The sequence below is a fragment of the Erpetoichthys calabaricus genome, chromosome 2 (assembly GCF_900747795.2).
Source record: "Erpetoichthys calabaricus chromosome 2, fErpCal1.3, whole genome shotgun sequence".
In the NCBI taxonomy this organism is placed as follows: Eukaryota; Metazoa; Chordata; class Cladistia; order Polypteriformes; family Polypteridae; genus Erpetoichthys; species Erpetoichthys calabaricus.
The window spans coordinates 209,660,742-209,686,371 of record NC_041395.2 but is presented as its reverse complement, the minus strand read 5'-3'; the positions used below and the strand labels follow the sequence as shown (position 1 = coordinate 209,686,371).

The 25,630-nt window shown below is 38.7% G+C and overlaps 1 protein-coding gene across 1 annotated transcript in view; it reads left to right on the top strand.

Annotated features, from left to right (window-relative positions):
* Window positions 1–25,630, top strand: part of ash1l (ash1 (absent, small, or homeotic)-like (Drosophila)) — a 230,528-nt gene that overhangs the window by 64,918 nt on the left and 139,980 nt on the right. The window contains 2 exon segments of the mRNA XM_028795096.2: window positions 19,653–22,967; window positions 22,969–24,001. Coding sequence (XP_028650929.1) covers window positions 19,653–22,967; window positions 22,969–24,001 — 4,348 coding nt within the window.

Here is a 25,630-nt window from a genome sequence, read left to right as displayed (position 1 = left end):
AGTAATGGGAAAAGCTGAAAAGTGGACTCATCAGAGAAGATGACCTTACTCCAGTCCTCTGTGGTCTTTAGAAAACCTCAGCCTGGCTCTTTTTTGCTTCTGATTGATGAAGGACTTTTTCTTAGCTTTTCATCACTGCAGCCCTACCTAGAGGAGACTGTTTCGAACTCTCCTTGCTGTGCACTTAACCCCAGCTGCTATTTGCAATTCTTTTTGTAGGTCACTTGATGTAATTCTGCGGTTGTTGAGTGATATTCGAAGGAGTTGATGATCATCCCAGTCAGTGGAGAGTCATTTTCCTCTGCCAGTCTGTAACTTGTTTGTCCTCAGTGTTTGATGCTTGATCTTGTTGTTATGAACTGCCATCTTTGAAATTTTGAGGATGGAGGCAACGTGACGCTCCCTGTATCCCTCTGCTAGTAAAGCCAGAATTTCATCCTTCTTTTTCTCATTGGGAACTTTTCTTTTTAACTCTTTTGGCATGATGAATAGGTATTTTTGTATTCCAATTAAATTGAAGCTACTACTATCTAGGGCTGCAGCGATTAGTCGACGTAATCGTTGACGCGGATTTTTTATTGTCGACGCGTCATAAACAGAACCTTCAATAGAGGCTCCAGTCACAAAGAACCACATTGGTTTTTGTAACTGCAATGCACTACATGAACGTCTGGGGGCAATATCGTTTGTTATTGTTTGTCAAGACTACACACAGTCCTACCAACTAAGAAGAATGTCTGAGGAGAAGAAGAACGTAGAGGAAAATAAACGTGGTTGCAATGGCGAGTTGGATAGAGTAGGGGGAAGGAGATGGAAAAAAATTGAAACAGAAACTTTCTAAAGTGAGGGAGCACTTCCCCGAAAAAGAAAAAAAAGTTGAATGCAGATTATGTAAAGCGGAGCTTTCTTTTCACAGCAGCACCATCGCGATGCATGAGCATCTGAAACGAAAGCATCCTGGAGATGTGATGCTGCCGTCTCTTGAGAATTTACACCCGATCTGTTCGTTTTCAAATAATATTGCAGTAGAGCGATGATGTTTTCTGATTGGTACTATTCAGGTCATACAAGGATTTCTTCAAAATGTCACATATATTTGTCTCTTTTTTTATTCCCCGGTGCTGCGCGCTGACACCAGAAGTTGTGAGCTTATTCAGTTCTAGCAGGAGCATGCAGGTGGCCAGTTGCTTGTGCTATAACAAGCTTGACCTGGGGGCAATCAAAGCATATGTACTGTGCAAGGCATGCACGTGGTCCACTGAGAAAAGAAGAGTGTTCATGGCTCACCTTGCAGAGGAACATTCTTTCCTCTGCATGTCCTGGAGTCCTGTGCAGACTGGGCAAGATCGGGGGGAAAAAAAACGCGGTTATTGATTACAACTGCAAGAAGGTACGCAAATGAATATGAATAATGTTGCATCCGTGTCATAATGTTTTCCAAAATGTACTATAAGGTCATAAAATGAATAATTCCAAATATCATATATACTTATGTCTCTGTTTTTTTGTCAGTGCGGCTTTGACATCACGAGCCTTAAGGCGCATTCTAATTCAGCATAAGCGGGAACACTCAATAAAATTGAATAAAAAAAAAAATCAAGTGACAGTGAGATATGAAGAAGGCAGATTCGCCAGCGTTTGTATGGCAGCTTTTATCTATCCAGATCAGAGAATTTCCAGTTCCATTGTCTCAAAAGACCACTCACATCTATAGTTATTCCCAGTTTTATATAAAATGTAACAGCGTCAAACCCTTGGGGGGGGTGGTTGGGTTTGGGGGGGCGGCAGTATGTATCATGATCGTAACTGAGAGAATAAAAGTGAAAAAAAAGGTAACTTTTACAAGTACTATACATTTAATACAGTGGCTGTTACAGATGCAAATCAAATGTATGTGTTTATTGTATAATATTAACAATAAGAGCAGCTCACTATTCAAAATGGTAAATATACAAGACATTCAGGATCGAAACAGGGGACTCTTGATTATGAGTCAACAATTCCTACCGCTGCACCACTGAAGCTATTGTATCGTCCTTAAACCTTTTGTGAAAGTGTTTATTTGGTCTTTGCACTTCAGGCTTCTGCGGTGGGTTGGCACCCTGCCCAGGATTGGTTCCCTGCCTTGTGCCCTGTGTTGGCTGGGATTGGCTCCAGCAGACCCCCGTGACCCTGTGTTCGGATTCAGCGGGTTGGAAAATGGATGGATGGCACTTCAGGCTTTAAACATTATATAGTTTATGTCTACATTTTGTCATTTATTGCTAAAATATGAAAAACTTTTCAGATTTAACGATGTATTTTTTGGTTAAGTTAAATGTACTTTTTTTGTTTAAAGACTGTGCACTTTAGTTTGTATTGTTTAATGTATTTCTTTTTTATTGTGATGGTCACATTAATATTAAAACATCTGATTATTTTAAAATTCATATTGTTTCACTGGTTATTTTAATTTGATTATTATTCATTTTAATCGTGTTAATGCAGAGACATCAGGATGACGTTAACAGGTTGACAGACGTGATCAGATGAGGTAAGACATGCACTGGAGCCCAGAACAGGATGTGCAACCACAGGTTGCAGACATCAAAATAGTCAGGCATGAAATAATCGTGACTAATCGAAAAATAAATTGAACGATTAGTCAACTACCAAAATAATCATTAGTTGCAGCCCTACTACTTTCACTGTTTTTGCCATCCAAACTGGTCCTATTGCAGAAGGATAGTCATGACCACAGCAGTAGTTTTTATACTTTTCCTCGTTAAATACAATTTGGTTCAGGTGATCACCTAATCAGTACCTCGTTAAGTAAAATGAGGTGTGCTTGTTTTAGAATTCCACTACAGACACTGGAATGAAGTGGCTGCCATACATAGAGATGCTGATTTAAGAAAAAAATTCTTAATTTCTCTTTATTTTTTCAGAGCTGTCCAGTTTTAAAGCCACTTTCTCAGCATACCTTTTAATTTGTTTGTTTGTTTCAAATAGGCCATCAAGAAATGTGATATTCTTAAACCTGTTTGTTTTTATTATTAAAATAAAAACAAAACTAATTTGAATAGATAGATACTTTACTAATCCCAAGGGGAAATTCACATACTCCAGCAGCAGTATACTGATACAAAAAACAATATTAAATTAAAGAGTAATAAAAATGCAGGTAAAAATAGACAATAACTTTGAATAATGTTAACATTTACCCCCCATGGGTGGAATTGAAGAGTCGCATAGTTTGGGGGAGGAGTGATCTCCTCAGTCTGTTGCTGAAGCTGCTCCCCTGTCTGGAGATGACACTGTTTAGTGGATGCAGTGGATTCTCCATAATTGATAGGAGCTTGCTGCTGTCGCTCTGCCACAGATGTCAATCTGTCCAGCTCCATGCCTACAATAGAGCCTGCTTTCCTCACCAGTTTGTCTTGGCGTGAGGCGTCCTTCTTCTTAATGCTGGCTCCCCAGCACACCACCACATAGAAGAGGGCGCTCGCCACAACCGTCTGATAGAACATCTGCAGCATCTTATTGCAGATGTTGAAGGACACCAGTCTTCTAAGGAAGTATAGCTGGCTCTGTCCTCTCTTGCACAGAGAATCAGTATTGGCAGTCCAGTCCAATTTATCATCCAGCTGCACTCCCAGGTATTTATAGGTCTGCACCCTCTGCACACAGTCACTTCTGATGATCGCAGGGGTCCATGAGGGGCCTGGGCCTCCTAAAATCCACCACCAGCTCCTTGGTTTTGCTGGTGTTCAGGTGTAGGTGGTTTGAGTCGCACCATTTAACAAAGTCCTTGATGAGGTTCCTATACTCCTCCTCCTGCCAACTCCTGATGCAGCCCACGATAGCAGTGTCGTCAGCAAACTTTTGCACGTGGCAGGACTCAGAGTTGTATTGGAAGTCCGATGTATATAGGCTGAAATGGACCGGAGAAAGTACAGTCCCCTGCGGCGCTCCTGTGTTGCTGACCACAATGTCAGACCTGCAGTTCCCGAGATGCACATACTGAGGTCTGTTTGTAAGACAGTCCACGATCCATGCCACTAGGTATGAATCTGCTCCCATCTCTGTCAGCTTGTCCCTAAGGAGCAGAGTTTGGATGGTGTTGAAGGCACTAGAGAAGTCTAGAAACATAATTCTTACAGCACCACTGCCTCTGTCCAAGTGGGAGGGTGATCGGTGTAGCATATAGATGATGGCATCCTCCGCTCCCACCTTCTCCTGGTATGCGAACTGCAGGGGGTCGAGGGCGTGACGTACCTGTGGCCGTAGGTGGTGAAGCAGCAGCCGCTCCTTAGTCTTCATCACATGTGACGTCAGAGCGACAGTGTATGTTCATTAGTTATTTTAAAGAAGGAAATCGATTAAAGTTGTAAATGGGGCATAGGTGTGGCAAAAAACAGAGATTTTACTTTTAGGCCAGGGGTCGGCAACCCGCGGCTCTTCAGCCTCCTTGTAGTGTTGTAGTGGCTCCCTTTGGCCTTGACAAAAAAAAAAAAAAATCATGAAAATGAATAATGGCAATTTCTTAATTTAAGTTGTGTATATATATATATATATATATATACAGTATATATACAGTATACAGTAATCCCTCGCTATATCGCGCTTCGCCTTTCGCGGCTTCACTCCATCGCGGATTTTATATGTAAGCATATTTAAATATATATCGCGGATTTTTCGCTGCTTCGCGGGTTTCTGAGGACAATGGGTCTTTTAATTTCTGGTACATGCTTCCTCAGTTGGTTTGCCCAGTTGATTTCATACAAGGGATGCTATTGGCAGATGGCTGAGAAGCTACCCAACTTACTTTTCTTTCTCTCTCTCTTGCGCTGACTATCTGTGATCCTGACGTAGGGGGTGTGAGCAGGGGGGCTGTTCGCACACCTAGACGATACGGACTCTCGTCTAAAAATGCTGAAAGATTATCTTCACGTTGCTACTTTCTGTGTGCAGCTTTTAAGTATGCTGCACGGTGCTTCGTATACTTAAAAGCTCAAAGGGCACGTATTGATTTTTTTATCTGTCTCTCTCTCTCTCTGCTCCTGACAGAGGGGGTGTGAGCTGCCGCCTTCAACAGCTTTGTGCCGTGGTGCTTCGCATACTTACAAGCCAAACAGAACTATTGATTTGTTTGCTCCTTTGAAGAGGAAGATATGTTTGCATTCTTTTAATTGTGAGACTGAACTGTCATCTCTGTCTTGTCATGGAGCACAGTTTAAACTTTTGAAAAAGAGACAAATGTTTGTTTGCAGTGTTTGAATAACGTTCCTGTCTCTCTACAACCTCCTGTGTTTCTGCGCAAATCTGTGAGCGAAGCATGACAATATAAAAATAACCATATAAACATATGGTTTCTACTTCGCGGATTTTCTTATTTCGCGGGTGGCTCTGGAACGCAACCCCCGCGATGGAGGAGGGATTACTGTGTGTGTATATATATATATATATATATATATATATATATATATATTCACGGCATTCGAAGTCTGTGTCACAATCTGTTAGTGTGGGTGGTTACCTACCAGGTAACGCTTTGTGGTTGGCCAGCAATCTGCTAACATCTCCCGAGAGGGAGTGCAGTGGAGTGTGTACACCTGAAGAGCCCAGAATGAGGGCGAAACACGTGTCGTGTACTCTTTGCATTTATTTGACAGTAAACTATTGCAACCATATATATATATATACACACACAGTATATATACAGTATGTATGTATGTGTGTGTATATATATATATATATATATATATATATATATATATATATATATATATATATATATATATAATACAGTATATATACTACTACTACTGTTATACATTTTAACATCTAATTTAGAGAGTTTAATTCTGCGTGGACAGAAGCATTTGCCTTCACCGCCAACGACGTGGCTTACCGGTGTGCTTAATATGTGGCGATAAATTATCGAACAACAAAAAAATGTAACGTTGAAAGACATTTTCGAAACAAGCACTCAGCATTCACTGAAAAATACCCAAGTGAAGATGAGCAAAAGAGAGCAATTTCGGAAGTGCAACGGAAAGCTGAACAGAGCAAACATACTTTCAAAAAGTGGATCACTTCTCCACAGTCAACTACAGCTGCTAGTTTTGTGGCAGCTCAAGAGATCGTAAGGAGGGGTAAGCCGTTCACAGACGGAGAATACATGAAAGAATCGTTCATAAAAATATCAGAGCATCTATTCTCCGACTTTAAAAACAAATGGGAAATTGTTCAGAAAATGCAAGCGGCATTTAGAGAAGGATTCAGTGAGTTCAGAAAGGAAAAAAACACTCTCTCCTTCCCTGTCACACCCCTGGACATCGACCCATCCCTGCTGAACACATCCGCATTCACAGGAGTAAACCCGATCTAGAAATTGAACTGGCCGACATAGCAGATAAAGATTTATGGGTGTCCAAGTTCAAATGCCTGACAGCGGATCTTGAAGAAGTCGCCCGTCAGAAGGCTACTCTCGCTAAAGAGCACAAATGGAATGATATTGAAAACCTCCCCAAACCCGACAAATTTGTTTTTGACACATGGAGTGCCATTCCCAAAACGTATATGAACATGAAAAAATATGCATTTGGAGTCCTGTCCATCTTTGGCTCAACATACTTATGTGAGCAAGTTTTCTCAAGCATGAACTTCATAAAGTCCAAATATCGCTCCCGCCTCAAACATGAGAGCCTGCAGTCCTGTGTGAAGGTCAAAGTTACATCGTATAGCCCCGACATAGAGATGATCAGCAGCGAACTTCAGAAAGAGAAGTCACATTAAACAGGTGAGAACAATAGCATTTAATAGGCTATTATTTTTCAGAAAAAAAAAAAAACACATTCATTTCGGACCCGGAGCTGATGTAGGTTTTTTTGTATGTTCAGGTGCTTCAGTTGATTCAGCACACTGAAATGGAATTTTATGTTTACTTTTTTAAAGCTGCTAAGCTACAGCCAAATGTTTTATTTATATTAAAGTGGGCTAGTTTTTATTTTAATTTTACACAGGTATAGAAAGGACCCAAATAGGCCTGCATAGTTCAGTTTAATTTATTTCAAAGTAGGCCTACACATGCACAATGCACTTCTGTTTGTTGTATTCCGTGGTTGTAACATGTAAAATCTAAAAAAAAATTAAAACTTTTAAAAGTTTATAAGCTGTGTTATGTTTTGCGGCTCCAGACTATTTTTCTTTGGAGGAAGAGGGGGCAAAATGGCTCTTTTGATAGTGAAGGTTGCGACCCCTGTTTTAGGCCGTATAGCCCAATCCTAGTGACAACCCTTTAATAATAGCTAATGAAGGCTTCATAAAATTCATATCCATATAAATTGCTATTTTTATAGATACCAATGCTTCCCCAGTGATTTTTGCAGGATCACTCTGGGAAGTTAGTTTTAACAGGATAAATTATTTTGTATGTTTCACATTAAAGTAAATTGAAGACTACACAGACACCAGAACACTTGGAGAGGTGATACCTAGAAAAAATGAAACGAGTGTAACAAAATGAAATGATGCAAAGAACTTCTTTTTACACCAGTAAGGGTTAACATGCACAGTTTAAACTGAATTGCAATAAAAGCATAACCACAAAAAATATAAGTAAATTTTAAATTAAATCCCATTCACAGAAGGCTTGGCCACAAGATAATGTATGCATATTAGTTATTATAATAAGTAGATGGTCACAATATCATTATTTGCTTTGGATTTTTAGTTAAATCAGTGAAAGAGGTGAGATTTGTGAAAATAAAATTTGCTTTATGAGTGAGTTGATCAAGTTATTACCTAAAGGTAGTGTCGAACTTGTATCTTGAAACAACTCGCAACAAGTTTTAACAGAAAGCACATGACATTTAAAGACTGTCATTGCTAAAATGTAGCCACTCATCAGTCAATTGGAGGTGGGCATGACTAATTATAAGATTGTATCAGTTTTCACATTGATTTCAAAACACACTATGTCATGCAAGGTGGTGGTGCTTCTTCAGCCATTCAACATATAGAATACCACTGCACTGTATAAAATGAAACCAACAAAAACCATAGACAACACTGTTGCAGTGTGCTCCCTTCAAAAATTCACAAGGACTTATGAATTAATTCAGTTTTCTTCATTTGTGGGGGATTGGGGGGTGGGGTTGTTAAGGATCACCAAGTAGGGGAAATTAGTGATCCACCCACTAATTTCAGTGGTAGGGGGAAAACTATTTGAACAGGGGGTACAGAATACTATAACAGAAATTAACAGAGCAGCTAGAAGTAATTTTAGGGAGCATAAAGAAATAACTAACACATTGAAGCAATACTTCAAGTCCTTAAATTCCTTACAGTGTAAATAAAGCAGATGAAACTTAGTCCAGAGTCTTTTTTGGTAAAATGCAAATACTTCAGTTCAATAATCTCTGTGCAGAAGAATTTTGCAAACTTCTGAGGCTCTTTGTAATTCAGGGTGCTGTAAACTTATTGCAAAGTGGGAAAACTTTTGACTCATTTGGCTATCTACTGAATTTTTATAAAACGTTTGTCACACAGTTTCCACAGTTATTATACAAATTAGAAACTTGTTAAAAGCAATCTGCCTATCTTCACTTTCCTTGAAGTGATACTGGATACTGTGGATGAAGATTCAGACAGCATCTCCGGTGTATACCAAAATATTTTATGGAACCCCTTAGTGATCTTATGGAAAAGAGATCTCTCAACTAAAATTTAAGTAGAGCAATAAAATCTCACCATTCATAAAACACATTATAGTTCAGTATGCTCTCAACACCACTAAATCAGCCAAAAATAGTTCATTAAGAGCAGTTATATTAACTAAAATGTACCCAGGACAAGATTCAACTTGAGTGATGTCATCAAGCATGCATTGGAAATGTTATACACACCATTTTGGGCAAAAAATTTTGTACATCTCTTGGTTAGACTTGGATTTAAAATCACTTCTAACACCATCGCAGCCTTAGCAACTGGAAGATCTTGTGAATAAGTGAAAAATTCATAAAAGGACAAGACAAATAATTTAAGGACCAGGAAAAAAGGGGTGTTACAAGCTTGGTGTCAAAAGACAGGCTGAGATCAATATCATGTAAAGAATACTTACTAGTAATTTGAATCAAAATACCTAAATAAAGTTATCTGAATTGCTACGACCATTCACACAAAAATGTTTTTAATCTAAATACTTGTACAGCAGATGTACTGTGAGGGCATCTTAAATTGTTGCAGCAATTAAGCGGTCACTAGCTGCACCACGGAGAGTAATGTGACTGGCATGATATGCTGTAACCAGCAAGATGAACTTAAAAGGTTTAGATCACAAAATGTTGCTGCGATGACATGAACAGAAGGATGTTAAAAGGAAAAACAAAAATGTGAATAATTATTACTCAAAATTGAGGCACTGAAAGAGAAGAATCCCAGAAGAAGAACAGAACAGAAGAATCCCAATCTACCTTTTCTTACTCAATTGTAAATAGTCATGTTGTAGATTATCCGAAATTGAAAAAAAATTTATTTACAAAGATCAGTTCAGAACTTGGCAAGAACTTGTTAATGTAATCCTAAATTTACCACATTGGCCTGTCCTTTCCTCAACCTTTTTATTTTACTTGCTGTTTTATTATTAAAGAATAATTTTAGATGGGTTGTTTCATGGATTGCTTTTTAAGCATACTGTTATATACTTGCTGTATTATTTTAAATTTCAAGGAATTTAAAAAGTAAACCAGCTAGCAAATTGATTTTGTTTCTTAATAATCAAAAATATTTAACAACTGTAAAATATCATATGCTTCCACTCATTTTTCTGTTAGCCTAAAGTTAGCTGAGTTGCAGTTCAGCTTAATTTGCTATTTGCAACATATTTTCAGTTTGCTTCACCTTCACCATATGCATAGTTGTGTTTTCAAAGAATTGTACAAGATAAGAGATGTATCTTATCATTGTACAGTGGAACCTCGAGTCACAAACATCTTGGACCACGTCCAAATCAGGTTATGACCAAAAAGTTTGCCAAACTTTTGCATCTGTTCACGACCACACACTCGGGTGACGAACAAGCCAGTTTCTCTTCCGGTTTGTACGCACCAATGATTTCTGCACATATTCAGTGTGCAGAGAGAGAGAGCGAGAGAGCCCAAGCAGAAGAAGTAAACATTACAGAAGAAGTAAGTAAACATTTAGTTTACTATTACACTGTGCATTCTATGGTATAATTAACTATTTTTGTGCTTAAAAATCTTAAAAAAAATATATATATATTTACATACAGCTCATACGGTCCAGAACGGATTAATTGTATTTACATACAATCCTATGGGGGAAATTAGTTCGGGTCACGACCAAATCGGGTTGCGACCAAAGTTTTGGAACGAATTACGGTCATGACCCGAGGTTCCACTGTATTAGAAATAAATATGGGCTACTTTGGAAATTTTGTTATTTAACAATCAGTAGCTAACTCTTTGATAGTACTGCATCTAATGGCTTTTATTTATACATAATATATACAGTGATACCTTGACTTACGAGTGTCCCAACTAACGAGTTTTTTGAGATACGAGCAGTCTCTTGGCCGATTTTTTGCTTTGAGTTGAGAGGTAAAAGGGGCCAGCTTCAGATACCCCACCCCACCGCTAGTTTGTGCAGCTCGCCACAGTGAACACCGCAACATCTCATGACTCACTCATTCACTTTAAGCAGTTAGCTCACAGTGGAAACTTCAGTGTTGTGCTCGTAGTTATTTTGCAAAACTTCGTTTTTCTAACTATGGGTCCGAAGAAAGTGAGTGCGAAGGACAGTGCAGAGAAGAAGAAGCAGATGATGTGCATTGAATTAAAGAAAGAAATTATAGAAAAATGTGAGCAAGGTGTGCGTGTAGTCGATTTGGCGAAGCAGTACGAGCGTACAATCTGCACCATACTGAAGCAGAAGGAGTCGACAAAGGCTATAACGCCAGCCAAGGGCGTTAAAATCATTTCTAAACAGCGGGCATCTATCCATGAAAATATGGAGAAGCTGCTGATTGTGTGGTTGACGGAGAAGCAGCTCGCAGGAGATACTGTGACAGAGGCTATAATCTGCGAGAAGGCACGAGCGATTTACGCTGATTTGCAGCAGCAGACCCCAGGCACTTCGACAGAAGAGGCATTGGGCGAGCCGTTTAAAGCCAGTTGGGGCTGGTTCGAGAATTTTAAAAACAGGACTGGCATTCACTCCATTGTCAGGCATGGTGAGGCAGCGAGTGCTGATATAAAGGCAGCTGAGGATTACCTCAAAACTTTTGCAGGAATTATAGCGGCCGAAGGATACATCCCCCAGCAAGTCTTCAACTGTGATCAGACAGGACTCTTCTGGAAGAAGATGCCAAGGAGGACTTACATAACAACAGAGGAGAAGAGGATGCCATGCCACAAACCCATAAAGGATAGGCTAACCCTCGCACTGTGCGCCAATGCGAGCGGCGACTGCAAGATTAAGCCGCTGCTCGTTTATCATTCGGAAAACCTCAGAGCCTTTAAGTCACAAAAGATTATGAAAGAAAGACTGCAGGTTATGTGGAGGGCAAACCCGAGGGCGTGGGTCACCAGGCAGTTCTTTGTGGAGTGGATGAATTTGGTCTTTGGTCCTGACGTTAAAAAATATCTCCAGGAAAATAACCTACCTCTCAAAGCCCTTCTCGTCCTGGACAATGCGCCTGCTCACCCACCTAACCTTGAAGATGACATCCTCGAAGAGTTCAGGTTTATAAAGGTTCTCTACCTTCCACCCAAAACCACCCCTATCCTGCATCCCATGGATCAGCAGGTGATTTCTAATTTTAAAAAGCTCTTCACCAATCACCTGTTCCGCCGCTGCTTTGAGGTGACGGAGAGCACAAACCTCACCCTTCGAGAGTTCTGGAAGGATCACTATAACATTGTGATATGCCTCAGAATCATCGATTTGGCCTGGCAGGGTGTTACAAAGAGGACATTGACCTCTGTGTGAAAGAAGCTGTGGCCTGAGGTTGTGTCTGAAACGGAATTTGAAAGACTTGAATCCGAAGCGGCAGTGGTGGAGGAGATTGTATCCCTTGGCAAGACCATGGGCATGGACATGGATGAATGTGACATCAATGAGCTCATTGAGGAGCACTCTGAGGAACTGACAACGGAGGAGCTAAAGGAGCTACAGACGCAGCAGCACACGGAGGTTTTGCAGGAAATAAGTGACGCGGAGGAAGTTATCTCTACAAGTGAGATAAAGGAAATCTTGGGAATGTCAGAGAAACTTTCAGACTTTATTCAAAAGAAACACCCAGAAAAAGTTTCAACTGGGCGCGCGACTGCGCTATTTAATGACACTTGCATGACGCATTTTAGAAACATTCTGAAAAGGAGGATGAAACAGACCTCATTGGACAGGAACAACGCACATGTTGATTTTTTTTTTTCTTTCAGTACATGTGCCTTCCCTGTTTATTTGTATATTTCTGCCTGTCTGTCTCTGTATTACACAGTGCTCTGTCTGTCTGTGTGTTATGGATCTTGAAAAAAATAAGTTATAAGGACAGTTGTTCATGTTAATTGCAGTCTCAATTGTTAAAAAAAATATTTTAAAAGGAGCATCCCACATGAAAATATAACGATCTCATTAACTGACAGTGCATACCAATTTGCAAATTTTATGTCCGTTTGAGGTTAAAAAGAAAAAAAAGAAGTAACACTTTATCCCCAGCGGGGAATTGAACTCATGTTTGTGAGGCAGAGAAAAGCTACTCGCTCTGAGAGGCAAATCTTAGCGCGCTATGCCACGGAAACTGTTGTATGGTGTGTGAAGCTTTTGTGGAAGTGTTTATTTGATCTTAGGAACTCGGGCTTTACACATTCTATAGTTTATGCCTACATTTTGTAACATTTATTACTAAAATATGAAAAAGTTTCTGTTTTAACAATGTGTTTATACAGATTACTGTAGAAACGGTACACACATGGAATGCGTGTGTTCCAAATAACGATCGTATTATTTCAACTCTAAAACTCCGATTCACTCCCAGACAATCAATCAAGGCATGAGCTGGGAAAAGTGCGTTCACGTTCTAAGTCGGAGGGGGGATGGAATAGCCGGCTGCTGGCAGCTTGTCTTTTATCAGCACATTTAGAGGACAAAAGATGCTGGCGGAGAGGTGTGAACGGATTTAAGAAGCGATTTAAGGTGGGCCGGATCTACGAGTTTTTTCGTAGACTCTGGTAATTCTAGTGTTAAAAATAACAGTTTTAGGGACAGTTGTTCATGTTAATTGCAGTCTCAATTGTTAAAAAAATATTTTAAAAGGAGCATCCCATATGAAAAAATTATTGTGAAATGCTACAATAATCATTTAAGAAACCCAATTTTTGAGGCCATATTTGATTTCCAGGCAATTTTATTTGATGTGTTGTAATATTGCTAATACTTAAACATGTTTTAAAGTATATTAAATCATCCATCCATCCATCCACATCCAAGACAGGGTCACAAGGCAGCTGGTTTCTATCTTGGTCATCATCTAGTCCGAGGAAGGAACAAATTTGAAATAATTAATAACAGTATTCATTATTTAAATGTATATTTAATTAACTTCTTGAGTCTAACATGTTACACTTGACTGCCAAGGACACTTCACTTTCTTTACCAGCAAGCAATCAACACCACTGACTTTTTGGGCGCAAACAGAGAGGTTACTGCATGATAGGTGCCGTTAGTCTGATTGCTGGTCTGCAAAAATTGAAATGTGTCTGATTGGGATTGTGTATCTGCTCTGTAATGTACACTAGACATTTAAACAATTCAGATCTCACAAAACAATAATTATCTCAATTTTAGATTTAAGATACAACACCACAAATAGTATGCCAAGGGAACCAAAGTTTCCCTCATTAATAGGTATGTGTAGGTATCATTTAAATGGTTATTGGTCAGCCTTTGACCACTCTACTTGCTATTTATGACCACTTTGCTCCCCAACGTTTCATTCATTATTAAAAAAAAATTGCAAACAGCAATTAGAAAGGAATGAGAGAGAAACATGTTTTACTGGTGCTTATATAGGGATTAATTATGGATAAGCTAAACAATCAGTTCTGTGTTTGCTACACTAAACCAATTGGTGTTCTAAGTCTTTTTCATACTAAACTAATGGAGATACCTGGGGCATTTTCCTGATTAATTTCTTCACACTTTTTTCTAACAAAAATAGTTTCATATATGATAAAAGTAAGTACCCACTTCCATAGAAAATGTTATGTTAAACACATAACATTAGATGAAATCAGTGTGTCATACGTAAAATTTAGCACGAAAATGACAGGCATGCCTATTAACATTAGAATCCCTGAAGCCTATGAAAAAAGTCATAATCCCAGGCTACCTTAAATTCCTTCGTACCTCTCCATTTGTTTTGCAAATGTGTCAGATCAGCACAAGTAGCAAGCAGCGTGCTATTCCGTCCCCACCACTGCCACAGCTCAAGTCGGACAAAAAAGTTCTCCCAGCTGAAGTCTGTTTATCTGGGTGTGAGGTGCCTGGAGTTGTATAGGGTAAATAATATATCATTATTTGTAACACATGCATTTCATGTGTGTTCCGTGTCTACTACGATATGGGTAAATGTAGGATGACAGGACATGTGAAGCAAGAAATGTTGAACACAGCTAAAACAAACTTTTTTCATGTTATAGTACTAATGACAAAATTTTGACATGAAGTGTATAATGTGTGAAGACTGAAGTCCAAATATCAAATAAACACTTTCACAAAAGGTACAAGTATAACAAAACAAGTGTGCTTTTAGTCAAGAATACAACCGAAGAAAAAGAAATCGGGTTAGGGTACGATGTTGCCATGACCTCTTGGGGGGTGCAGCAGTAAGAACTGCTGACTCATAATCAAGAGGTTGTGGGTTCGATATCGGGCCCTTCCTAGATTTGCCGTTTTGAGTAGTGAGCTGCTCTTGTTGTTACTATTATAGAATTAAAACATACATTTGATTTGAGTCTGTAGCTGCCGGTGTAAATTCATGGTGCTTTTAAAGGCACGCATTTTTTTGTTTTTTTTTAATTCAGTTTTATTCTCTCAGTCACGTTCATGCTAATCCCTATCTGACACAGCCGTTTTCAAATAAAGACATGCTATAACAGAGGTGAACTCAGATGAGGATGAGGGTTCTACATCAGAGAAAGAGAACAGAAGCCCTCCCTGTAAGAAACGTCCACATACATATAAAAATAACACAGCTGCACCAGGCATAAAGGCGAAAGATGGCACCGTCTGGATACAGCAACAGGTTGGGTGTCATCCTGCCAATGAATCTGCCCCACACATGTCCTTCAACTAAACAGCAGGGCTTACAGAGCTCACCAAGGTATCGTGCAAAGTTCCATTTGCGATTATGTTTTTTGATGTACTTTATATGAAAAACATTTATATGTTACTTATATAAATGCCACATCAAATGTTGTTTACCTATATGTATTTACTTATCTTCCTACAGTGTAAAATCACGAGTAGACTGCAGAGCTTCCTGTGTTTGATCGACATAGGCATGCTGACAAATTCCATGTTCAATGCCATTCCTTATTTAGGAAAAGATCAGTTATGTATAGTGTGATGGTAGCTTCCACCTGCAGCTGTAGACACTTCAGTACATGAGCAGCTCTCCACACTAGTGTTTAGATCTGGCAGTGTCATGCTGGCTGTGTATGGTACCATTGCTTGCGTACTATTTTTTGTGCTTTCCCATCAATTATTTCTAATTACTGTTTGAGCCTTTACAATACAATACAATACAGTTTATTTTTATATAGCCCAAAATCACACAGGAAGTGCCACAATGGGCTTTAACAGGCCCTGCCTCTTGACAGCCCCCCAGCCTTGACTCTCTAAGAAGACACGGAAAAACTCCCAAAAAAACCTTGTAGGGAAAAATAGAAGAAACCTTGGGAAAGTCAGTTCAAAGAGAGACCCCTTTCCAGGTAGGCTGGGCGTGCAGTGGGTGTCAAAAGAAGGGGGTCAATACAATACAATACAGTACACAGAACAGAACAATTTCTCAATATAGAAAGAAATAAAAAATATAAATTTTAGAAGTACAGAGCAGAATTTAACAGTAGATGATATATCCCATAATAAGATTTGGATTTGTGTAGAGTCCTGGAGACCTCATCCTTCAAGCTGCCTCCCCCATTTGGCCATTCCACGGCTGAAACAGTGCTGGGCCAGCCAATCTGATGAAAGGACCCCTCTTTCCCACGATTCCTGCGATCCTCCATCAGAGATGACTTTTCCTTAGGCAGGCAAAACAACTTGGTAGGTGGGCCGTGGCACCAAGTGCCACATTTGAGTATCGAGAAGAAAAACAGAATAAGTGAGGGTTAGTATACAATTATAACTGTCATGTTACTTATGTTTAAGTGCTAATGACTAACAACAGAGATGCAGTCTGTACAGTTAATCAGCAGCTCTAGTCAGGATATGCTAAACTGAAGTAGTGAGTCTTCAGCCGGGATTTAAAAGCTGAGACCGAAGGGGCATCTCTTATAGTAGCAGGCAGACCATTCCACAGTTTAGGGGCCCTGTAACTAAAAGCTCGACCTCTCACTGTTATTTTATTAATCCTTGGAATCATAAGCAGACCGGCATCTTGAGATCTTAATGTGCGCTCTGGTTTGTAAGTCATGATAAGTTCAGACAAGTAAGCCGGACCTCGACCATTTAATGCTTTATAAGACCTTTAGGTCTTCTTTTTTGTTTCATGGGTCACCGTCACTAATTCTACATCTTTAGTTTAGAGGTATATTGTGTCATTTTCATTTTGGTGCTCATTCTTTGAAAGCTGAAGGCAATTTTTTTTAAAAAAGAGATTAGAAAAATTAATGTAATTTTATAGGAAGTGTTCAATTTTATCTTCATCCAATTTACCACACATATATTAGAAATAAGCTAAATTCTACAGCAAGATCATATCAATACAGAAGTAAAACTATCATGTTTGCTGTATGAGCAATTACAATGTATTAATGGAACAGTTTAAATTCCATTAAAAAAAATCAGTTGATAAATTAATGTTTTTTTTCCTTACCCATCATTCCCATTGTTTTAAAGAGGGTAGAGAGCTTGTTTTCACAGCTGGTTCAAAACTATATATTCTAGTTTCTTCTGTATATTGCATAATTGGACCTGCAGTGTATAAAGATACTTGGATTTGAATGAAAAAAATAAGCATGTAATCTACTTATTCCAGTAACATCACATTAGTCTTAATCTGCCTCATCACCATGAAGGTAACCATTGTTATGAAGTATAGTCCTACCCCTGTCAATAGATTGCTTTATAGGTTCATGTTTATTTTGGCTTTATGTATCATAGAACAGTTGCACTCTGCCTATTTACTTTGACTTTTTGCCATTTTCTTGTATTTTTCATTTTATTTCTGTATACAGCTGTACTTTGTGGCCTTGCCCCCTATGAGGGATGAGATTTAGTATTGTGTTCTGCCTCGTGGGTCAGTGTCTTTTGTTGTACTCCTGTACTCTAGTGTAATGATGTTAGACATACATATGATATGTAACGTAAAGCTTTTTATTTGTTCTAATCTAAGGGATACATAATGCCAAGAAGGTGGGAATATACTTGTAAATAAGGGCAGAATAAACTCAGAGTAACTTTTATCAGTTCAGTAAGGGTTTTAATTTTCATTGTTTTATTCAGTGTGTCTGTCTGCATTTATTTTGCAATGAAAATGTGCAGATTTATTTCCATTTTGGACTTTATTATCTCTTTGCACATTTTTTTCCTGTTATATTGTATAGTAATGCTAGTGCATCTGAATGTTGTTTTACGTAGTGCTTGATATGAATAGAAAGCTGAATTAGACAACATTAAGCATTGGACGATAGTGTAATCAATCACTGCTTTACTCATCTTTACACAAAGATATAAAAACATCTATTTGGTAAGGGCTACAAAAAGTGGACATACACTTGTAAATATAAAGGGTGCAGACTTCTAATAACTTTTATGTTTATAGAATGTTTGTTTTTTTTCAGTTTCATTTGCTCTCTGTGTCTAAATTGGTCTCATAATTAAAATCTAAAAACATACTTCTTTTTTGTCAATTTCCACTGTTTTCACGTTTTTGTCACGTACAGTGCCATTAAAACTGGAAAGCTGAATTCATAAGGTACCCCCAAGCAGACTTGTTTTTGGCTTAGCAATCTCATATTGCATGTTCTTCTTTCCCATATTTGGATTTTTTCTATACTATCCTGAGACAATGACAAAATATTAGACTGTGCACTTCACTTGTTTAAGAGGATAATTTATGTTGCTGCACTGTCATATACTTTCATAGTTATGAATATAAAATGAAGCATTTTAAAGTTATTTGCTGTTCACAAATTTAAATAACATGAAAATGCCAAAATTTTCTTTTTGTTTGAATTATTGTACTAGTTAGATATTCATTTGTTATAGGAAAATAGAACACTTGAAATATGCTTATTGGGTGTACATTGAAATGTGTACAATGCTTGAAATGTATGACAAAAAAAGCACTTTAAATGTGTATGTTTTTTACATTTTTTTTATAATATAGAATCTTTGCACAAACTCATTTTCCTTGTGTTTCACTCATTATAGTTTTTGTAATGTGGATGCTAACCTGAAAAATACACAACACATTCACAAACTTGAATATTGTTTAGACTTGTATTGATTAAGTTAACATAAATTCAATAATTGCAAAAAGACTGTCACTTGACCAAAGTCTTAACCAAATTTCAAATGGTGTAATACCCTCAACAAATGCAGCACTCCTTGAGCTTTTTGAATAGATATACCTGTAGTACCTCATATTCCATGTACAACCTAAGATACTTAAATATACACAAAAAATACGTTTGAAAATATAGAAAAATGCATTAGAATTTAATCAATAAATTGCAGTGATGTTCTAAGTATTTATTTTATTTTCTCCACATTACACCTAGCTGCAAATGTGAATGAATGTAAACAATAATTCATTGTACTTTTCGAGTGTGTAAGAGGGTATGTATGCAGTCCACTAGCACACACAAGCTTCTTTTTTATATTGTTCCCAATGTTGTAGGTATATGTCCCATCTTCGCATGAAGTTGTAATGGAATAAAATGAGTTCAGCAAATGAGTAGATAGATGACTGAATGGTGGGTCACATTTTTATAATCAATATCTGAGCAAACACACAGAACTAGAATAATAGAAAAATATTAACACAGTCTTGCTTGAATTGAAATGAACTCTTGAAAACATCCATTTTAAATGCATGTAATTGAAAGGTAAAGTAAGCAGCTTTCAGATATTTATGTCAAGTTACATTTACCAATTTAAAATTTCTAATTTATTAAAAAAGGGTTGTAGACACTCCTAATTAAAAAGTGAAATCCATACTTACTACTTCTTAAGTTAAATTCAAAACATTTGAAAATAGACCCAACAATTTCCTTTATTTAAAAATAGGTGGTTTAATCAAACTGAATTAAGGTGTCAATGCAATATACTTTTAACTTAGTGTAACTGTTTCATAAGATAGCTTATGTAACACATTATTATTTCTGATATTTTAATTGTTCATTTATGTTATTTTTCAGGGTCATCCACAGCTGGCAAGAAAGACTGAAACAAGTAATTGTTTTGTAGCTGAGGATTCCAAGAATCTGTGTGGACAAGTGGATAGTGGACCTCCAGGATCAAACGACACCATGTTGTCTCCAAAACAGTGTACTCCTCCTTCAGAGGCTGTAGCAAATGCTTGTATTCCAAAAGCAATTAGTCCGTGCCTTGGATTGTCCACAGAGGAATCCCAGAAGGACCGAAATTCTCTTATGAATGGCACTCCTACAGTAACAGAAAAGCTAGCACAGTTAATTGCCACATGCCCACCATCTAAGTCTTCCAAGGTAAAGTCCCGCAAATCACAAATTAACATATTTCAGTCTTCACCTATTGCTGTATCAGGGAATACAAAAGATGCCAGCCTACCAAAATTAGAGCCACTGACAGGTGCAGTGGAAAATAGTGCTGACAGAGAAACTGTAGGTATACAAATTAAAAATCGGGCCAACACAAAGCTCAGCAGGGATAGTGTTCTTGAAAAATTTTCATCAAAAAAAGAATCCCCAGCAGCTATGAGCAATTCTGAATTGAGTTCTCCTGGAAAATCAGAATGTCAGAAGCAAGAAACAGCCTCAGCAGTTGAGAATGTGCAAGAAAATAGCAAGCAGCTTCATACATCTTACTGTCCTCCTTTGGGTTCTCCTGTTCATAAACTGGGGACTTCATACCCCGCTTCTGTTGAAAATTTAAACAAAAAACCCCTAAATGGTGATGAAGGGTCACCCTTACCCCTAGCCTCAGTTACTCCTGCTCCAAACAGAGTTGCTATGTCTCATTCGCTAATTTTAGGACCTGAGGTTTGTGAAAAAGAGATCCCTTGTGATCTCAGTGGCAAGCCAGCTTTCAGTGGTGCCAGCAACCCTGTTAATCACACAACTCCTAGTTTGTGTGGATCAGCCAAAAACAAAGAAGACAATAGCTTGAAAGCTCTTCATTCTGAGCGTTCATGGCACAGTGATACACAGTCAGCACTTTATAAAAGAATCCCAAATGAGAATGTAACTGCAGCATCATCATCTTCTGAAATGGGCGAATCATTATCTAGGATGGTCTCAACCTTGTGTCATTCAAAAGTTCAGGTACAAGAGAATGATCTGGAGAAGCAACTTTTACTATCAACTACTCCTTCCCCTTCAAAATCTCCAAGTTTAAACTTCATCCAGGATTCCAAGCCCTTAAAGAAACGTAAAGGAAGACGTCCTCGGTGGACTAAGGTGTTGTCAAGGACTGTTGGCCATCGCCTTCAAAAAGGAATGGAAAGTAACTGTATGGAAGGTATATCAATTCGAATGACAGAGTCTCATTTAAATAACTCTACATCAAAATTGCATTCTTTACCACAGAGCCCAGCAGCAATACCAAGATTGCCCAAGCTTCGCAAAATGCAGTACCTCCCTACTTTGCCCATCCAGCTTGATGATACAGTATCCAGATCTGTCAACCGAAGTTCAAACCCAGGATTATCTCTTTGTACCCCAGTGCATTCTTCATCAGTTTATAAGCCCAAGCGAGGCAGACCAAAATCAAAGATGCCACGTCTAGAAGTGCCCATTCCAAGACATACTCTCAAAATCCCTCCTTCTAAAGTATTTTCACTGAAATCCAAGGAAGAGCAGGATCCTCCTGTTCTTCAGCCGGAAGTAGATTTACCTCCTAAGAACAGCAGAAAAAGTGATTCAGTTTCTGTCACAATCCCTAAGAAACGTGGACGACCCAAAAGGACACTTGGACCACCAACATTGCCAGAGGAGAGGCAGCCTCCCACTCTGGCACCTGCGGATGGCCTTACCAGGAAAGAAGATTTAGACCCAAGATTAATAGAATTTACTGCAAATGATAAGCAGCTAAAGAGTGTCAAGCATTTCCAAGCACCATTAATGGATATTGTTGACAGTACACCTGAGACAGAGAAGAAATTTAGTAAGAAAGGCAATGGCCAGTTAATGAAGACAATAATTAGAAAAATTAATAAAATGAAAACTCTTAAAAGGAAAAGACTTTTAAATCAGATCCTCTGTGCTGGCACTACTTTATCTGGTGTAGGAGGTGTTGTTAAAAGTGGCACTGCCAATGCAGAGCTTGAAAGCAGGGGCGGTGTAACAACCCAATCTCGTCTCAATACGGCGGTTTCCTCCTTAGCTGCTACATTTGGCTCCAAACTGGGTCAGCAGATTAATGTCAGTAAAAAAGGCACTATCTATATGGGGAAACGTCGTGGCCGTAAACCTAAGGCAGCTATAGAAGTAGCAACATCTGAAGGACTTGTAAGTGGTGTAACAACAGGAGTTCTAAGTGTGGAAGTACCTGGACAGCCCTCAAACTCTCAAAATGCAACTCATTCTCACTTATCATCCTCTCTTTCCCAGCAGTCTGGTGGATTATCACCTGAGGTTATATCTTCCCCAGCTTGTTCTCAGACATCTGGGACCAGTGGAGGTCAAAGTCCTGTGAGTAGTGATGCAAGTTTTGTTGAACCTGGTACTTTGCCTAATCTACACCTTCATCATCCTCGACAGTCTGGAGCAATAGCCGCAGCACAAATGTTAGCCTTAAAAAAGTCATGCAAGGTTCACCATCATTACCACCATTATCATCACTACCGTAAACTCTCACCTCCATCCCTCTTGCCCAACTCTCCTTCTCATTTAAGTGAACTCAAAGAGGCTACACCTTCACCAGTGAGTGAATCTCATAGTGAGGAGACTGTACCAAGTGACAGTGGCATTGGCACAGATAACAATAGCACTTCAGATCGTGCTGAGAAACTTGGAGGAGGAGGAAGTAGTGGAAATGGTGGTGGGGGCAATTCTGGTGTTAGAAGACGAAGGCATTCTTTGCTGGATCACCCTTCCCCAGCCCCATCACCTCTTAGTCCTTTACCTGACAGTCATTCACCAATTTTGCCTATGAGCCATAAAGAAAAGCACAAACACAAGTGCAAGAGGAGAGTACATGAGTATACAAGCTACGATAAGCTTAAACGTCAAAAACGGAAACGTAAAAAAAAATATTTGCAGCTGAGGTCAAGACAAGATCCAGATTTTCTTCTGGAGCTTGAAGATTTAATAAGGAGGCTAAGCGAAATTCGTATTGCTCATCGAATTGGAGGGAGTGCAAACCTCAGTTCTCCTGGTGTGGGAGGAACAGGGGTGGGAAGCACAGGTCTTCCTCAGCACTATTTACCCAGAGACCTTCTTCCGACTATTTTTCGTATCAACTTCAGTGGATTTTACTCGCCACATCCTGCCTACCCATGTGATTCACTACACTATGTCCGAAAACCAGATATGAAAAAAAAAACGAGGCCGTCCACCTAAAATTAGAGATGCAATGGCAGAGGTTCCTTTTATGCATGGGTTGGGGTTCCCTCTTTCTGGAACAGGGTTTTATCACCCCCCATATGGCATGCCTTATTCTCCAACTGCTTTGACTGCTGCTCCTTTAGGGCTTGGCTACTACAGGGGGTATCCTCCAGCTTTATATCCTCACCCACATGGGCCTCCACCACATTCTCCATCCTTTCCAACCCCATTACCTGCACCTCCTTCATATATGCATCATACTGGTCATTTTCTACTGAACCCACCTAAATACCACAAAAAGAAACACAAGCTTCTGAGACAGGATGGATTCCTGAGCCCTGGACGTACACCCCTCCTATCTGTAAGTGCTTATCCTAGCATGCCTCCTGAGATTTCATATGGTTGGATTCATGAACATAAGCACAAACACAGACACAAGCATCAACATAGAGAACATAGGACCGAGCAACAGCAGGACTCTGGCAGAGCTGCAGTGCTTGAATCCTTACGGCGGTACCGCTATGGCAAGGAATCTTCAGGATCCAATTCTTCTGATAGATATAAGCATAAGGACAAACATCGTTGTCATTCTGCAGCTTCCAGTAACTTGTATTTAACTGGGAACGCAGGTGGTAGTGCCAGTTCCATTAGTGCCAAAGGTCTTATCTTAGGATGTGACGAAACATGGCTAAGGAGAGGGACAACTGCAGCTGAAAGTAGTAACAGTTCTCTTGGAATTGGGATAGACTGTGCCAACACTAGTGCAGATGGTGCTAATGGAGTTGGTCTCTGTTTAGCTGGAGGGTTTGCACCTCACAATTCTGAAACTGAAGATGAACAACAACACACAAATTTATTTACAACTGCAATTGGCAGCTGTCGACAAGGCAAGGCAGCAACACCAGTACCCATTAGGAAACGTGGACTGTCTACTTCTTCACCTTCAGAAAGTCGTTTTACTGCACTGGATAAAGCACTAAGGAAAGACCGTCCATCTTCCAGTGAGAGAACAGAACAGTCAGGTAAGAATTTCTAATTTGGATTGAAATATAATATTAAACTATAGTTTACAAAATATGATCTTTAAAAACATATGATCATTTTATGATAATGACATTGGAAAAATTGTTTTTTAATTAGGGTGTCTGGATGTCAGTGGAGTGTCACAGTAAACTAGGTTATATTTGCTGAAAGCATAATAGTATTACATTTTAGAGGTTATTTTTGTTAACCTACAGTGAATCCTGTATCTGCTGCCCCAAGGAAAAGGATTTATATCTATGCCTTGTCATAGCTTTTGAAAAGTTTACATAGTCTTCCAAAACCCATTGTATTTTCTTCTGGTCCACTGCTTTCTTCCCTCCATTGCTCACGGTAAAAATCACCCAGCATAAGTGTAAGCATGTCATGTGATAAACTGGAATCCCATTTATGGTTAATTACCTGTATTGTGGCTCTCTACTGTATATCTTTGTAACCAATAAATAACACTCACAAAGTACATGGAGAGATAAGCCCTGCTTGAGGGATTTCAGAAATGCAAATTATTTTTTACAGTGCCAAAACAAGACATGTGGAACAGCACTTTTTAGGCAGAACTTGCTTACATGATTATTTTATTACACTTACACAGTACTGCAGTTGACTAACAGATCATAATATTAACTATACTGGCGTGGTGTGTCATCTAGGGTTGGATCTTGCTTTGTACACAGTGCTGCTGAGAGAGACTCCAGCTACCCATGAGACTAAAATCAGACTAACATGGTTCGGTAAATGGATTGGTGGAAGAACTGGATGTTTCATATGTTTATTCATAACAAAAAATGCAATGCATACTTAATCTTATAGAGCTTTGTCATTGCAAGTAATACTTTATATAAAATTATATTTTACTTATGTATATATATTTCAGTTTCATATACTATAGTAAACAACATTAAGGCAAAATGATCTTCATTTAAACTCAATCCTTACATTTTTAAATAATTATTGGATTTCTTTTGTCTGTTATTTACAAATATCTTCAGATAAAGAAGACAGCTCTTTAGATATGAGGTAGATATTTCAGGTTAGGAAGGCAGTAGTTTTAGTCAGTAGTCACTAATCATGGTACTAAATGGCAATGTGTTTCATGTTGATTAGTACATGCAACTATGAATTTCACATGCATGTAGACTTGGACAATATATCGAATTTTCAATTCAATATTAAAAAAAAAGCAAAATATAGCAATGTTCAGTGCTTTTACTTGAGTTTCCTGGACTTTTTCTGAATGTTAAATAAACTCTGCATTACTCTTTTGTGACTTCATCGACTCATGTTGCCAGATGGTGATGAGCACAATGAAAGAAATTGAGTGAGGATCAGAAAAGGAAGAGTTTAGAACAGGTAGGGTTAACTCTGCTGTTTGCAAATTGTTTGGTTTTGTCCAGGATGACAGTTCAAGCAGTAGAACACCTAAAGAAAACAGACATTACTGTATATGAAGAGAATGGGTCTGTACTAAACAGAGTTCCATAAAATGTTCAGTGTTCTGCTGCATACTGAATGACTAGACAAGAAGCAGGGGGCTGCCTACTTGCGCCCTAAAAATACTCATAGTTTGTCAGTGGTAAGAAGACTACACAAACATAATTCGCACCAAATAT